At 39.0% G+C, this 17,961-nt stretch overlaps 1 protein-coding gene across 5 annotated transcripts; it reads right to left on the bottom strand.

The window, feature by feature from the left end:
• Positions 1-220: 220 nt before the first annotated feature.
• On the bottom strand, positions 221-17,403 carry LOC100254860 (uncharacterized). Of its 5 annotated transcripts, none has more exons than XM_003633703.4 (6): positions 17,001-17,398; positions 15,398-15,779; positions 14,480-14,676; positions 13,679-13,823; positions 2,796-2,952; positions 221-644 (listed from the first exon to the last, which is right to left on the bottom strand). In XM_003633703.4, the coding sequence occupies exons 1-6, from the start codon at positions 17,057-17,059 to the stop codon at positions 613-615; spliced, it is 972 nt and encodes a 323-aa protein (XP_003633751.1). In that variant the 5' UTR covers positions 17,060-17,398; the 3' UTR covers positions 221-612. The 5 variants fall into 5 exon arrangements, with proteins under 5 accessions (XP_003633751.1, XP_010660575.2, XP_010660573.1 ...); XM_010662273.3 differs by having other exon boundaries at positions 15,398-15,750; XM_010662271.3 differs by lacking the exon at positions 221-644 and having other exon boundaries at positions 2,351-2,952; positions 17,001-17,403.
• Positions 17,404-17,961: the final 558 nt, after the last annotated feature.

Here is a 17,961-nt window from a genome sequence, read left to right as displayed (position 1 = left end):
AGAAGGGTTAAATAGATTGTATAACGTGTTGCCTATTTCACAATTAGATATTAATATGAACAAGCTTACCAATACAAATTATCACCCCTACCCGGAGGTTTTGAGTTCTCACTTCAACCTCCGTCTTGCAATCCACAGTAATCATCAAACTGCCTATTAACAGAGAAAAAACAATAAAAAAATAACAAGTGAAAATAATATCTCACAAGCCAACATCTCGTCAACCAAAATGAATTTTTGCATTAAGGATATACTTGCCATGGCAAGCAAGAAGGAATACACTTACAAGAGCCTCAAATTTGATTCAGTCGTATCCCAACAAAAGAAAAGGACAAGAATCTAACCTGAAAGAATCTTAGTGATTAAATATGAACATCCAAAAAAATGAGGATTCTAGTTTAATGGCTGAGGTTGGCTTCCCATAACAATATAACCAATGAGTCTACTTTATTGGTGACGCTATTTCAGGATTTCAATTGAAATACAATCGTTCTCTGAAGTATATTGGAGTATATTGAAGACAGTCAATAATGTGTTGAGTTCTAGCCAGCTTTGCATCCCAACTTCAGCCAATCATACAGCAAGAAGCAAGGGTGTCTGGCATTAATAGGATCATATTTGTCCATCTTTAGCACACAAGCGTTCTGAACAAACAAGAAAAACAAAAGGCAGCACATTAGTGTTTAGTTCAAACTGAACAAATAATTAGAGAACAATCACTTTGTAGAAGACCAAGGAATAGGTTGCTTCCACTGCTGCCTAAATCAACTATCAGATCAACACAAATACTAAATTCATATCCAGCAAGTATACTAGGTTCATAGTAGCAGATAATCTAAGTGAATAATTTCGTGTACAACGCTAAAAAGGCAAAAGAAAGAAACAGTAAAAAATTAACAATTAAGATCATCTCTCTCAGTTATGTTGTCCAGAATATCCCCAATGTTACAAGATTTTCCCCATATGATCGCAATTCAATCATAGTCACAAAAGATGACATTAATCTGTGTCTGATTGTGTGTGTGTGTGTGTGTGTGTGTGTGTGAGAGAGAGAGAGAGAGAGAGAGAGAGGTGAGAGAAAAAGATAACAAAATGAACACTCATGATCATCTGACTGGGTCAGTCACCTGGAACCCTCAACTCAAGTACGTGTCTCCAATATAATGGTAATTCAGGTACACGCATACACAAAAAAACCACTAATAATCATGTGTTCATGAGTGGCTTGTAGATATGCAGGAAGAAGGGGCAAAGGAGTGTGGTAAGATAATGCAGAGTAGGAGTTGCTTTCTATTATCGATATTAAGTGTCTATTTGATAATTATTTTCAAAAACAGTTTTTTGTTCTTGAGAATAAAAAATAAAAAAAACATGTTTGACAACTAATAAAACAATTTTCTGCTCTCAAAAACAGGAAACAGGCTATTTTCATATAACATCTTTTACTTGCTTTCACTTGTTTTCCGATGGCTATTTAAAAAATAATTATACAAATATGGAGAATGATTAAAATTAAAGCACTACATATAAAAGTTATCTTTAAAACATATTTAAAAACATAGAAAACAAGTTAAATAGAAATTTGTTCTACAAAATATCAAAGGACAAATTTCAAAAATTGTTCTTAAAAATTGTTTTTCAAAATTGTTTTCGAAAAACATTTGCCAAACAGGGCCTAAATATCTTTGAAAAGTTTCAATTTGATATAAAACAGGAGATGTCAGTTCGCAGCATGCATACCTTCAATTTCACAACAAACATCCCCAGATGATTAATGACAGTGGATTCTTTAGCCATGCAAATGTTGAGGCAAATACAAAAATATGTTCATATGCTTCTTTTAATAGGAAAATGATTAATAAGGGGTTGCTTATAGATGCATCAAGAAAAATAAATTATTCCACTGTGCTTTCCACAGCATTTGAAGCCACAAAAACATCTACCAACAAAGTAATACCCAAAAAACAACAAAAATAAAAAACAAAAACAAAAAACTACTGCATAATATTGAGCACAAGCAATGTTTATTGTTCCAAGCAAACATTAAATACTTGGGAAATGACAGCCCAAGTACCCATCTCTAACTTAAACCAAATGGTAGGAATCCAGCATACAACGATAAAAGAGATATGGCTTTTCTTTGTTTCTTCAAGTACCACATAAGAAATTTGGAGATATAGCCTCAAACTAAATGTCAAATTACTCTAGCTAAACCATGAGGCAACAGAATTTATCATTATAACACCACCAGATAAAAAATTGATATATAGCTCATAAAATACCAAAAGCTAAGCAGAAGGGCATGAACAAAGCAATAGAGTTATAAAAGAAGGCATTATCTAAAGACGTGTATAAATATTTCCAACAGTTAACCAACTAATAATGATAGATGGTGTCACAGGTTCCACCATGATGATTTCTAATCTCAAGTCAGGGCTATTTACATGCAACTTATGAGCTAATGGGTTAAGAAAGAAGAAGCCTAATATGGAAAAATACTTAGCAGCCTATACATGCCTCTGAGAAGAGTCTTGTGGATTCAAACATCCCAATCTAGCAATGCACAATATTTGAATCCACAAGCTACTCTAAACTACATTCTCTTTTCACAATAATGAATGGTATTCTGCACCAAGAAAGGGTCAGGCTTGTTTTGTCCCTTTGTTTTTGGTATACTCCGTGTATACCTTTTCTCTAGCCTTTTGGCTCTTAATGAATTTTCTTTACCTATCAAAAAAAAAACAATAATGAATGGTATTCTGGAATAAAGTCCAAAGAGAAGAAAAGAGTCCTACTCAGATATTCGTATGCTAAAATCATTGAGGTTCCCCATGCTGACATGCTGAAAAGCCTTGGACCCAGCCCTCTGTATAAACCTTTCCAACCATCATCTGCAATCAAACTTTTGACAACTTGTTTTGTGGTTGTTTTTCTACCTTCATGTTCCAAGACCTATGAGTGCACAAACAACTTAGTTAAAGAAATCAACCAAAAAAAAAAACCATTACTTGGTCAAACATAGAATGGCAGGCCAACAAAACAACATAATCAAATTAAAAAGCTACTTATGAACATAAATGTGAATCTCAATTGAAAAAATTTTCTAAGCTTAGGGTCTGATGCAGGAGATATAGCAACACCAGAGACTTAATTCCAGTAAAGTTGGCCTTTCAAAATTTCCAATATCAACAAATGGGCCTTTCTGCCATCTTCTGTAGCAGAAAATCTGTCTTTTTTTTTTTAATTTCTTAATTCTGTAAGTTTCTAACCTAAAATATGCATTCTAAAAAACAATAATTAAATTAGTCAAAACTTTCAAACTATGTTATGCCAATTCCTCATTCTTCAACTAATTTTCCAAGAATAATTAAAAATCTTTCATTTGGATAAGTTGACTCTGGTTTAGACACCAAGTCTCTGTACTTCAAATGGTGTAGCAATCCTTGGGCTCAAATTTTGTAAGGTTCAACCTACTTGTTCTTTAGATTCTAGAAAATTCATGCTATGCTATGCTAGTTTAAAAGGGATTGAATGCAGTAACTTGTGGAGATCATCTGAATTTAATGCGTGGCCAAGATGTTGTGATGTTTTAAATAAAGAATGCTCACATTAGACTCTTTGTGATGTTTTAAATAAAGAATGTTTGCATTAGACTCTTTAAAACAGATCTCTATCAAACTTTAGAGACAGAAAAAGAGAGGACCATAAAATGCTGGCAAATAGCCATTTTACCTATCTTCCAAATTGTCACTTTCCCGACAAAGCATTGGCAGACAATCCAAGATGCCTTAAACCCAAAGCTCACCAACACTGAGCATGGAATCAAGAACAGAAACATGCAATAGGTTGGCAAGCATGCCAAGACACTTTTGGATAAGACAAGTGACCACCTTTTCGTAAATACAGCTTTCTCTTCCCTCTAGCAAACCTCCTATCAAAATGCTCCAGTCCAGAATTATGAACTATCCTGGCCTTGCCATGGAAGTCCCAAATTAGTAGTAGGGAGCAGAACCGACTGACAAGGATATCAGAATGCCTTTTAAAGATTTACCCATAGTTGTGGCAGTCTCAAAATAAAGAATAACACTAGATTTCTCAGCTTCAATTAATTAGTCTCATAGAAAATTACTAATACCATCCACATTGAATGATTGTGAATGTGAAAATTACAGTACCATTTGTGTACCATAAGCATTAAATAGCTTCCTCTGTTTCCTTTCTTCCTTCCCACACCCATCTGCACAAGTGAACACATCAAAATTCAGAACAGATAGGGAGATGGGATGGGGAACACTGCTGCAGCCCTGGAGTATGAAGATAAGATAACACCTTTTGTCATCACTCAACCGTAACCCTCCCTCTGCAGTGTCAGGACCCTTCCTCAGTCACCTAGTTCTACCAAAAACCAGAACAAGGTATCTCACTGAAATTGAAATTGCAATAAGAGGAAATATAAGTTGATATCCAAAATCACAACATTAACTCCCTTGACGACCATAAAAATCAATCAGTTACTGAGAGATAGGGAGATGGGGAAGGGTCAATCTTCATCGGCACCTAGGGCTATTGGAAAACCTTAACAAGGCATCTTTCACCACAAAATGCAAGCGAATACCCAGTTTTACCTCATGCCATGAATTCATGTGATCCAAAAGAGATAGAAGAAAGCTCCAATTGGCAGAGCGCATCTCAGTATCCTCTTTTATGCTATGACAAGGTCCCAACTCTTCGATCTTGAAATTCTTACATTCATTTCCCATAAGAGCTGCATTTAAAATTTTCCTTCCTCCTATCAAGGTCTTTCAATGCTACAGACCAACTTATCCACTACTTCCTCTAAGTAACACACTATAATATAGCAAAGAGCTAAATAGTCCCAGCAGAACTAATAGGTTAAATGTAGTTCTTCCACTCCCCATAGCTTTGGAACCAATGTATTCAAACTAATATTCAAATTTCTCTTGAACAACCCCACCCCCCTTCCTAGAAAGCAACAAACATCTTCATCACAACCCCCATGACCATAAAAAAGGTCATGTTAAAGTAACTCAAACCCAATGCCTTATCACCATTACAAACTCTCAACACTAGTAACGCCTCCACCAATTAGAAAGTCCTCTCTCAATTGCCTCAAAGCCTAACCCTCATCTATGCCCCGTCTCCACCTCTAATCCTCTCAATAAAGCCTCTCATAGAATTGCACAATGCCCAATTCTATATCTTCCACCATAGTACCTAGATTCCATTAATAACAATTTATTGATATGATTAGAGTATCCTGAAAGTTAGCAACCCTAACAAAGAACTTCAGTTTTTTTTTTTTCTTCTGTCCCTTTCCTTGAGGCTTCAAGCAAAGAATCATCAAATCTTGCCTCCAAAAGATCTCTACTCCTAATCCAAGCTTTGTCAATGTCCCCTTTGTAATACTCCATATGTTAATTAATCAAGTTTAAACCCCCCTATCTCTCCTCCAACTTAATTTCATCTTTTCACTTTTCCCCTTCTCAATCATCGCAATGCCTCAACCCTTATCAAAACCTCATAATTTCCACTTGTTCAATTCTACCTTTGGTGCCCTCAAACCTTTGCCAAAATGAAATTAGACAAGCTTCAAAGTTGAAACCATCCAACCACCATGTCCCCAACTCCACAAAAACTTCCCCCTCCAGTGTGTAAATTTAGAGCAAAACATACATGGTAGGCTCAAATCCTAATAGATTAAGCTTATAAAGAAGTTGATTACTCAACATGGTACCAAAGGTCTAATTAACTAAGGTTGAAGTCCTCACCTCATCCCCAACTCAACTTCATAATTTAAATCCTAATAGCTTAAAACTTCTAGGAAAGTTGGTAGTTTAACAATATGTCGCACCTTTTTTAGTCCTTGCAACTCCTCAAATCAAGAATCTCCTGCATCACCGACTCAACTCCTTACCATTCTCAAACAAGAAAGAACTCCTTCCTACTCTCAAATCTCTTGCATTTGAAAGAAAAGGCAAATGGGCCAAATAATGATCAGAAGCATGATATGTTCTAGAGACATGGAAGGAAAGAAATCTCTTTACTGTTAAACCAAATGTAAAATACCGACTTTAATGGAAGATCCACCAAAAGATAATAGTAAAACCCCAATAAAATAATGCTCTAGGGACCAAGTGAAACTATTATCTTAGTGGGGTTATTGATTTATTGATAAAAGAATATTTATTAATTTGGAAAGAGTATCATGTATCTACTATATTATACTCGCACATATATTGCTCATAAATCCAAAAACAATATAAGTGGTCAAAAGTTAATACATAAAAGTCTAAAAGACTAAAAAATAAGAGATAAATATTAATTTTAGGAGATAGAAAAAACTCCTAAAAGGAAGAGATGTGATGTCAAATAGTCTAAAAAATAAAAATGTTTCAAGGATGTGATGGTTCCAAGAAAAAGTTGAAGTGAGAAAAATAGAAGTTATAAAAAGTTATTCAATACTATTATATGAATTTTTGTTCATTGTTTTTTTTTTATAAATTTATCGTGTTTTATATACTTCTTCAATTATTAATTTGTATTTCCTTAGGTCCTTTAAATAAACTATCATCTTACGCATTTAGTGAGGTTATTAATTTAGTACATCGGCTCGAATTGAGACATAAGATTTTATTATTTAAACAAGGCTATTAATTTATTGAATATTTATTTATTGAGATTTTATTGTATCTTTAACAAAGTAGGAAAAGGATCTCATAACTGTAAAGATGTTCTCCCAAGGGTATCAAAGCACATTGGAATACCACCCCAAGCACCAATGCCAACCCCATTTGACTCAAAACCCTACCCAGCTCTTTTCAGAAACCATGTAGCCCCACCCTTATCAGAACCATAAACACAATGAAAATCCACCTGATGTTATCGTCAAAATTTTGAAGATATCACAAAGAAATTCTCCTTCCAATCCACCCTCTCACTCTACCACCCTCCTAACCCCACGTCATTAATACTATTTCTCCGACCACACATACCTCACCAACTCCTTACTAATAGCTTGCTACTTGGTTTTCAAGAGAACATGACTTTTTTTGATAAGTAAAACAAGATATATTAATGAAGGGCAAAGAGTTACAAGTATACAGGGGGTATACAAAGCAACAAACCCCTCAAAAAGCCAAAAAAACAACGAGCCTCACCATCCCTTAGTTGGACGCCAACCATTCTAGGAACCCTATAAGGGACATACGCTCCTTACCAATATACAATCTAGTCCAACTCCACAAACTACACACAAAAGAATTCTTAAGCTTTTGGATATTAAGCTCTCCTCCCCTAAAAGCTAACTTATTTCTTTCCTTCCAAACCGTCCAAAAAATACACAACGGAATGGATTTCCATATCTTTTTCCTTTTCTTTCCCACGAAAGGGCCCCTCCAACTAGTTAGAACCTCCTTTACAGTTTCTGGAAAAACCCACTGCACACCTGATAACCCAAGAACAATATCCCACAAAACTCTGACTACTATACAATGAATAAGAATGTGATTTACAGTTTCTTCTTCACAACCACATAGAAAACAGCAGTTAGGAAGCTGCCATCCTCTTTGCTGAAGTCTATCAAGAGTGAGCACCCTCCCCCAAGTAGCCTCCCAAGCGTAGAATGCAACCTTGGTTGGAACTGAATCCACCCAAATGCATCTAGCAGGAAAACCAATATCATTCGGTCTGGTCACCAATCTATAGGCTTCTTTCACCCTAAATTTACCATTCCTTCCTCCCTTCCAACGGACTGAGTCTTCCTCCATAGAAGGCTTGAAATCCCTCAACACATGCAACAAGTTCCCTATCATCTCCATCTCCCAATCATTAAAGTCCCTCAAAAATCTTAGATTCCACCCCCCTTGGCCAAAATTCTGATCCCACATCTCCTCCACAGTCGCATTCCTATGCGAAGCCATAGCATATAGGTGGGGGAAACTTTGGGCCAGCCTTGTATCCTCACACCAAACATCAGTCCAAAAGTTGATTTTGTTTCCTTTCCCAACTATGAACCCCATGTTATCCCAGCACCAGTCAAATTCCTTCCATATTTCCTTCCAAACCCCCACACCGATAGTTCCATAAGCCTTCTTTGCTCTCCATCCAAGGCCCTCTTGCCCATATTTCGCTACTATCACTTGCTTCCATAGATCATCTCTATCAATAGCAAATCTCCAGACCCATTTACCAAGCAGAGCTTTGTTCAGGAACACCAGCTTCCTTAGGCCTAGTCCTCCCTTGCTTTTATCCTCACAGATCGCCTCCCACTTGATGAGATGAGCTTTCTTTTCCTCACTTCCCCCTCCCCATAAGAAATCTCTTTGAACTTTATCTAACCTCTTAGCCACTGACTTAGGCATTCGGAACAAAGACATGTGATAGATTGGCATGCTAGCCAACACGCTTCTTATAAGAGTGATTCTCCCCCCTTTTGAAATATATTGACGTTTCCACCGTGATAGTCTCCTTCTCACTTTCTCTTCCACCCCATCCCAAACTGAGGAGGCTTTATGCGGAGCCCCTAAGGGCAATCCCAAATACTGAGAAGGAAGAGATCCCACCCTACATCCTAATTCCACTGCCATCTCCTCAATCTCCTCCACCACACCAACTGGGATGATTTCACTTTTGTCCAAGTTGATCCTTAGGCCTGATGCTGCTTCGAACCACAAGAGAATCCAACCCAAGTGTGTTAGGTGCTCTTTGTTAGCCTCACAGAACACGATTGTATCATCAGCAAAGAAAAGATGGGAAATTTTTAGATTGTGCCTCCTATCACCCTTGATACTGCAACCTGAAAGGTAGCCCCCCACAACCGCCCTCCTAATTAGGGCATCTAGCACTTCCATTCCCAAGACGAAGAGGTAAGGGGACAATGGATCCCCTTGACGAAGCCCTTTAGAACTCGGGAAGAAGCCAGTTGGGACCCCATTAACAAGAACTGAGAACTTGGCTGTAGAAATACAACTCCACATCCACCCCAACCACCTAGGACCAAAACCCATTTTGTGTAGAGTCTTCAGCAAGAAGTTCCAATTAATGCTGTCATACGCTTTCTCAATATCCAACTTGCATATGAGCCCTTTCTCTTTTCTTTTCTGCCATGAGTCTATCACCTCATTTGCAATAAGAGAAGCATCAAGGATTTGCCTCCCCATCACAAACGCATTCTGAGTAGGGGCTACCACTTTGTTTAGCACTCTCTTGAGTCTATTAGCTAACACTTTAGCCATCAATTTGTATAGCCCCCCCAGGAGGCTAATGGGTCTAAAATCACCCAAGTCATCCGCTCCCCCTTTCTTAGGAATCAGAACCAGGAAAGTGTTATTGAGGCTCTTGAGGAAGGATCCTTGCTCATGAAACTCCTTAAACATCTCCAAGATCTCCTCTTTCACGAAATCCCAAGAGCTTTGCCAAAACGCCATAGTAAAACCATCCGGCCCAGGGGCTTTATCCCCACTCATATCCATTAAAGCAGAATGGATCTCATTTTCAGAGAATGGAACCAGACTCTCTGCTTCTTGGTGACTAATCCGGTCTAATTGGATCCCCTCAATATCCGCCTTCCACCCCACTTCTTCTGAGAGCCTCTGATGAAAAGCATTTGCAATCCCCTCCCTTACTTCCTGATTCTCTTCCAACCAAACCCCATCAATTTTTACTCTATCCAACATATTGTTGTTACGGTGGGCATTCGCCATTCGATGAAAAAAGCCCGTATTCTTGTCCCCTTCCTTAAGCCACACCTCCCTTGATAGTTGTCTCCAATGACTTTCTTCCAACATAACCCATTTTTTATAGCTTTCCTTTGCTTCCTTTTTTAATTCTGTCTCTTCCAAGGACGAGCTTCTTTCACATTCCACACCATCCCAATGGTCCACTTGCTGCAAGGCTGCTCTTTTGTTATCTTCCAGGTTACCAAAGACCTCTCTGTTCCAAACTTTCAGTTTCTGTTTGAGCTCCTTCGTCTTTGCTGCCAGTCTGTAACTAGCTGTACCCCTGACCTCTATTTCCCTCCACCAACCCCGGACAAGGTCAAGAAAGCCCTCAACCTTTAGCCACATATTTTCGAACCTGAAAGGAGAAGGACCTCTCCTTAACCCACCTCCTTCTAGCAGAATAGGGAAATGGTCCGAAACAGGACGGGGCAGCCTCCTTTGAATCACCCCACTGAATTTGTCTAGCCATCTAGGAGACACCAAGAACCTATCCAACCTTGCCCAGGACTGGTTATTCAGGCCCCCACTCCAAGTAAACTCTCCCCCTTGCAAGGGAAGGTCTACCAGCCCTAAATCATCAATGATATGAGCAAACCTCCTCATATTCGAAGTTATCCTTCCTTGGCGGTTTCTTTCTCCTTGATAAAGGGTGCTGTTAAAGTCACCTCCTAGGCACCAAGGCTCGTCCCAGATTCCTCTTACAGCCCCCAGCTCTTCCCACAGTCCCTCTCTTGCCTCTCTGGTGAAAGGACCATAGACTCCCGTAAACACCCAAACAGTCCCATCCTCCACATTCTTGAATCTACACGACAGTGAGTACTGTCCTTCCTCCCAGTCCACAACTTCCATCAATCTTTTATCCCAACAAATCAACAAACCTCCCGCTGCCCCATCCGCATCCAAGGCCCTCCAATCTAAGAATCTACCCGAGCCTAAACTTCTCACCACCCCCTCCGACATTGGCTGAATTTTTGTCTCCTGAATACACAGTAAATCCACTTTTTGATTCCTTATAAAAGTCTTGATGATTTTCCTCTTGGACCTGTCATTAGCCCCCCTCACATTCCAACTTAATAGCTTCAGCTTCATGTATCTACTGCAAGCTGATCCCCTTTGCCCTGTAGAAGGCTTCTTTGCTTACCCCCTTTCTCATAATTAACTGAGCACTCCAGTCTCTTCAATTCCCTCTCAAATTTTGACTTCTCCATCAATACTTTGCTATGAATTTTCTCCCGTCTCTTCCTTATTTTGACCAAGAAATTCAAAATTTCCTTCTCCAACCCTTCTGTGGAAAAGCCCAAAAAATGACTGAACTTGGCCAAGCTACTTTCTTCCCATCTATCCTCTTTCTCTCCTCTGGCTTGTAGAAATTCTATCCTCTCTGTGTTCCACTCCACCCCCCTAGCCAAATTTGGGTCCTTATTGAATTCGACCATATCCCAGCATCCCTTATCATCCATTCCGGGCCCACCATCACTGCTTTCCTTCAAGACCCCAGAATGATCGAAAGACTCCCCCACCGGAGTCCGATCAAAAGAATACAAGATGAGATGGGAAGACCCGTAACCCCTTTCCCTCTCTATCCTTAGACCAGAATCATACCTCATGGCCTCCTCTGCCAACGCCTTATCTGTTGCTGAAGGTATGACTTTCTCCCTTGACGTTCTTGCTTCCTCTGACTCCCATATGATTAGGTGTTCCCCCTCTAAAGAGCTCCCATTGCTGGCACTTTTGCAATCCAAAAGCCTTCTTCTCTCCATGGATTCTTTACCTTTATTCCGGGCTGTGGGTTGATTTAAGTTGACCTCTTCCAAAACAACCTTTGGGCCACTCCCAATCTGAGCCCATCTTTTGGGCTGGCTAGCTTCTGGACCACTAGGACTGGACGTCCTCTCAATTAATAATTGGACCCTCTCTGCATTCAGCCCATCTGGGCCCTTTTCTATTGCCCCTACACTTGTCACCTGGGCCTGATATCCTTTTGAAACCCAGCCCAAGTTACTAGCCTTCCAGCCCATTCTGTTTTCTGGATTTAATAAACCCATGGGCCGTTTGAAGTGGGCCTGGGGCTTAACTAGGGTGGCTTCATTCATATAACCTTCATCAGCCCAAGTCTTGGATGGCCCAGCCTGTAGCCCCACCCCCTCTTTCAGCACACCCTTCAATTTTAGGCCCGATAGATCCGACTTACAGCCCCTATGCCCCATGGGCCCTGACTGTTGGGCCCAATCCTCTGTCCCCTCCCATCCCCTGTCCCTCGTCTGTCTCCCTGTCCCCTCCTCTGACGGTACCAGAGCCTCAGTCCTATCAACGACCGATTCCATCTCCACACGCGAGCCGGCGCGTGAGCTACTCTCGTCCCTGACCTCCTCCCATCTGTGGCTAGCAACCCTTAGCTTCTTGACTGTCGGCCTGAACTCCCACCAGAGTGCAAGCGTGAGGACTTCCTCCTCGATCTCAATCTCCAGCGTACTCGGCTTGTTACCTCCGGTCGATCTAACCAGGATCCGAGCCCATTGAAGCTCTTCCAGCTTCTTCGTCTTCGAGTCGATGTCGATGAAGCCTCCACATTCCTCCCCCACCCTTCTCAACACAGTCGGATTCCACAGTAGCACTGGTAGCCCAAAAATTCTGACCCACATCTCGTTGCTTTCTTCCTTCTCCACTCTGCATCCATCCCATGGTCTCCATTTATCGAACCCCAGCCTTATCGCTCCCATCCTTTTTTCACCTGAGAGGGAGGCCCGTTTAGCTTCTTCCAAGTGTTCAAACTCCAACAAAACTCTACTCTCTTCCAATTTTGCCAACCCTAGGCTCCCTTTCAGACCCCAAGAACTCGCCAGAAACCTCCCCCATTTTTCCAAATCTTCTTCATCCCCAAAACTAGGGTTCCAACTCCCGACGACACAGTACTCCAATTTTTCCAAATTACTTTGTATTTCCTTCCTCCCTACCTTCACTTGAACTGGGCTTATACCTCTATACGTCGGTTTCTTCACCACTTCCGCAAAAGATCTCTTCAGATCCATGTTTTTCCTAAACTTTTCACCTTGCATTTGGTTCTTTCTGTCGATTGACATGCGTAGGACCTGTAGATTTTCCATCATTGCAGCCCATCCCATTTTTTCCTTTCTACCTTTTGGGATAAAGATCCGGTATTGTTTTCTTTCCGAATCTGTTACCCCTAGCCTGAGAAAACATCCCGCTTGATTTGCACTTCGCAGCAGCGAGAAGGATCTCCCCTATTCTTTCCACTCCTTCACCCACCGATCTTCCTTCTCCTCCCTTATGCAGTGGTTTAGGCCCTCCATTAGGAACCCTAAGCTCACCAAACCCATTCTGACCCAAGACGAGACTCCCCCTTTGCTTTCCTCTATAACTATTTGGGGTTTTCCTCTTCTCACTAATAGATCCAGCACAAACATCTTGGATTCGACTGCGAACCCTCTTCGCCGCCTTCGATTCCCCACTTTATCGTCATCCCCCTCGCCATCGTCGTCTTGCCATTTTCCTTCCTCTCGATCACTGCCGCGACCCCTCTCTCTCTCTCGCTCTCTCTCACCCATTTTTACTCCCCGTTTTCAAGAGAACATGACTTATAACTGTGAAACATGGATATTGAAATTCTACAAATTAAAGCATATATATAAGTCATGCATTTATGGAGACTTTGGATGCAAAACTCCTTCATTTGCTGATACTAACCATCATTAAATTAAAAACTGAAGTTCACTTATATTGAAATACAGGAATAAAACCTTCATGAATGATAAAGCTTTAGAATTCATTTTTATAGTAGAACAAAAATTGCAATACAAAAAAACTTGTTAAACAGAATTGAGGGTTAATTTCGGATCCATCTTGGTAAAAGAAAACTGAAAAAAAAGGGAAAAGATAAGATAATCCAGAAAATTTGATCCAACTAGATTTAACTGTACCTGTAAGCGAGTTTTAATTGTGTCCATTGGAGTTGTGATGCAGGATGCTGTAACACCTGCAATAATTGCTCCAGTAGCTTGAACTGCAACTATTGTCCCCTGGCTAGGAGATTCTTTCTCAAGGTCAGTGCCATTCCCTACGACCCTGCCCAAGATAACCATACAGTGGCATCACTAAAGAGAAACGGCACCATGCTTTTCAGTGGAAAAATTATATTGAATGAATGAACAAATGGAGAGCCTAATTGCTGAAGAAAATACATGTTGCACCAGAAGTTCATAATCTTAACTGTGCGAAATCTAAAATCATGGTAGATTGTGCAAAGTCCTTACTAGCCTGCTAGATTTTATTTATTTTTTTAGGTAATAATAATAATAATAATAATAATAATAATAATAATAATAATAATAATAATAATAATAATTATAATAATCTAGATTATTTATTTAGACCACACTTGAGAATTACATAGCCTCTGGCCCTTCCTAGTTGTCATCAAGCCCAACAATCAAACCAGAGTCACAAAAACTCAGTTCCTCCCAATCTATGAATTCATCCTGACTGACTACCATTTCCATTATCCAGGTTTAGCACAGCAGTGGAATTTAAAGTCCATTAACTAAGTTTTAAGCATGCACATTTTGAAGTCAGAGAATTATTGTTAGTGGCTCTTTCAAAAGATTAGCATCAATAGAAACATGGAATCCCAACCATACAGTACCAGATAGCAAATGAGCTCTTTCAAAGTATTTAGCATTGTATAGAAAAGAAAAGAAGAAAATAAAACAAGCATGTCTCACCTCCAGATGAATCGTTGGTTTGAACCGTAACTTGCCCACCATACAGCACTAGATGGTGCATAAGTCATAACAGATAGACCAAAACCTCTATATAACCCCCGAATGCCATCAGACTTTATAATCTTACGAGCAACATCCAGGCCCCCATTATACTTCTGATGGCCTGAATATCCTTGTACCATCAACTTTTGGCTAACCTGAATAGAATCCATTATGATGAAAATTAGCATCTCAATTCCCAAACCCCACCCAAATGCTAGGTTCAAATTAGCATCACAAGGTAAATTCTCATGCATATTTTTAAGCAGAGTAAATATCAAAATATGCCAAATTTGTGATTGAAAATAGCATTCAAAATGCCCCACAGAACCGCATTCTAATAGTCAGATTTGTGCCAATGCAAACTAATGTCAACTTGAATCACATATTCATGGTCTAAATATCCTTGCACCATCAACTTTGGCTAAGCCAAATAGAATCAATTGTGATGAAAATTAACATTTATATTATCCCTCTTATTGGTTTGGGTGAGTTTATCCTAAGCCCCAGCTATGGCTAGGCTCAAATTAGCATCTCAAGGAAAATTCTGTTCTGTGTTTTTAAGCAGTGTAAATATGAAAAAATGCCAAATTCGGGATTGAAAATCACTATTCAAATGAAAGTACCCGCAAAACTGCATTCTAATAGTTAGATCTAAGCAATTGTGGACTAATATCAACCTGGCCACACATTGAAGATAATTAGACATTAAAAGTTCCTTTTTGGGTCCTAATAGTGCAGATGGCAGAGTACCTCACCCTGGCAAGAGAAGCCATGCAATTTCAAAACCCAGACACCCAGAACTTTATCCCTCAAACAAGCAACATGCTACAAGTGACTGGACAAGAAAATGCCTGAAAAAGAGCATGAACAACATACCACATCAATTGGAACAAAGACAGCCTGAGAAAAAAGTGCCGAAGTCAGGCCAGCAATTCCATTTGCTACAGCTGCCTGGGTAGTTTCAGATAGCTTAAATGGTTCAACCATCTTGAAAGCAGCCACTTTAGAAGTCTCTAAAGCTGTAAGGAAAATAATCCTGGCAGGAACTGCACCAGTGATGACCGTGCCAAACCCTCTGTACAAACCAGGAATCCCATCCATTCTCAGTATGCCTTTGATAACAGAAAATGCATTTCTCTCAACAGCATCCCCTGAAGCAACCTGCAGCCTGGTTTTTATAACAGAGACTGGGTACAACCCCATTGTAAGCCCCGTAAAGAGGCCTGCTCCTACGACATAAAACTTAGTTTTATCAAGCCTGCAGAATTAGGTAAAATGCATAAGCATAGAACTTACAGATATAAAAATCACACAATAAAATGGGAAATAGAAATAGAGTGCTTAAGGGAACAAGATAAAAATATCAATCCTCAAAGGATTCAAAAAGTGTAAATAGACAAAATGTGTAAGATGACCTCATTTCAAGGAACACCTACAAACCAGGGAAGAATTGATTTAATAAATCCATGTTTTTATTTGCTTACCTAGATTGTCCAAAACGTAGTGAATTGAAAGGCCTAGTAATGAATAGGCCCCAAAATTTTATTGACTCCTTCAAGTCCACCTTTTCAATAAATACAAACTAAATCTTGCATGTTTTCGGAAACCATGTTGCCACCATATTTTAGTCAAAGTTCATGCAGGCTAGCTAACCCCATGAGCTTTCTATAGTTGTACCAACCAAATAATACAGATAGCACCTACTCAGAAAATTAGGTCTAATATGCTTGATGCCTTTCGTAATTTGCCACAAGAAGAACTATCTGTGTTTTCTTGGATATGTTTAGTGAACAAGCTAAAGAACCCCCTGTATGCATGAAATATGTAGCAGTGTGGAGGGGTATCAAAAACATTTACATAGTGCTATTGATAAAAATCCATTGACAATTGAAGCCATGATAAAAAATGTTGGCCACCATATAAAATGGTAATAAGAAAATAGTTTGGCACCATTTTTCGAAACTCTTCAAACAAAAAAATTATAACAAAATAAAAAAAATGATCAAATGAAAAAAACAAGAAGAAGAAGCAGAAGAAAAGAAGGTCCCATTCCATTGGCTGTGGCATAGGTTTGTGTGTCTCCTACACAATGGAAGCATTCTATTTCAAATACCTCCAAACTCAATTCGACGTAATAATTCCCATTTATTCTGCATTCAAGATTGAACCCTAAACCAACTCCTCCCCCTCCCCCTCCCCCCAAACACAAAAGAGAGAGGAGGAGAGAGAGAGAGAGAGAGAGAGAGAGAGGGAGAGGGAGAGAGAGGAAGAGGGAGAGAGAGAACGACAAAACTCAGCGTATAAAAGTTCCCCTTCTTTTCGTTCCCTTTCTTCGCAACCAAACAGATCATAAAAATCCAACATTTCCCCTACTCATTGGCAATATAAAGAGACGAAAAAAATCACAATTAACACAGAATCAAGAATCAACCAAGCAAAAACAAATTAATTAAAGAAACAAATCGAGATAAAATCGTACTTGTCCCAGTTAATCTCGGCTTGTCCGAAGGCTTGAGCTCGAGTAACAGACGAATCCATGAAGAAAACCGCTGGTCCGAGCCGAATCCGAAAAATCTAAGGGAATCAAGAAGGCATTGTTTTGGGAAGAATGAAAATGAAGAGAGTTTGTGGGAGGTCTTATACTCTGAACAATTTCAGACTTTCCAATTAACAAGGAATGAAGAAATCGCTGAAAAGGACTTCTTGTTTGGGTTCTCAAACTTCAGATTTCTTGAAGCGAAAGGAGAAATGAGAATTCGTTTTGGGAAGTGGTTTTTGTTTTTCTATTTGCTTGCTTCAATTGACAGAAGACTTAGGTCATTTTTGGCGGCCGGATCCTCTACGGTAGACCTTGAACGACACCCATCTGTATGATGGGCTCTTTGGTCATTCTGTGTAAAAGTAGGGCTTTTATTGGTATTTCGTGCTTCCCACTTCCAGGGCTTTTGCCAATCAGGAAAATGCAACCCACCCTTAATCTCAGGATTAGAGTATCATAAATCAGCCTCCCTTGTTAACCGTTTAAAAGCTTGTACCGTTCTATTTTACGGTTACCGTCCTAATACCCGTTCCGAAAGCGATGTTTCATTTGTAGAAGGAATCGTTGAGTTTTTATTTTGGTTAAGAAAATAATTAAAAAGATTAAAATATGTTTTTAAAAAATATCTTATTTTATAATAAATTTTAAAAAAAAAGTCCAATTTTTTTAAATATATATATATATATATATATATTAAATTTAATATATTATATTTCATTAAAAAAATAAATACATGTTTTACGATATCATTTTCCATAGAATGTGATATTGAATTTATCTTTAATAAACACTAAATTATAAAATAATATATATGATAAGATATGTTATATTATATTTATATTTATATTTATTTTATAAAATATATGAAAAATAAATTGAAGTGCATATTATTTTTTAATAT

Source organism: Vitis vinifera, chromosome 14 (assembly GCF_030704535.1).
Source record: "Vitis vinifera cultivar Pinot Noir 40024 chromosome 14, ASM3070453v1".
NCBI lineage: Eukaryota > Viridiplantae > Streptophyta > Magnoliopsida > Vitales > Vitaceae > Vitis > Vitis vinifera.
This window is presented reverse-complemented; position numbering and strand designations above follow the sequence as displayed.

Coding starts and splice junctions, on each gene's coding strand:
- LOC100254860 (XM_010662271.3), bottom strand. CDS start 17,059: ATGGATTCGTCTGTTACTCGAGCTCAAGCCTTCGGACAAGCCGAGATT. Junction 14,677..15,397: donor TCTTTGTTCCAATTGATGTG/GTATGTTGTTCA, acceptor GATTCTATTCAG/GTTAGCCAAAAGTTGATGGT. Junction 2,953..13,678: donor CAATTAAAACTCGCTTACAG/GTACAGTTAAAT, acceptor GTGCACTCATAG/GTCTTGGAACATGAAGGTAG.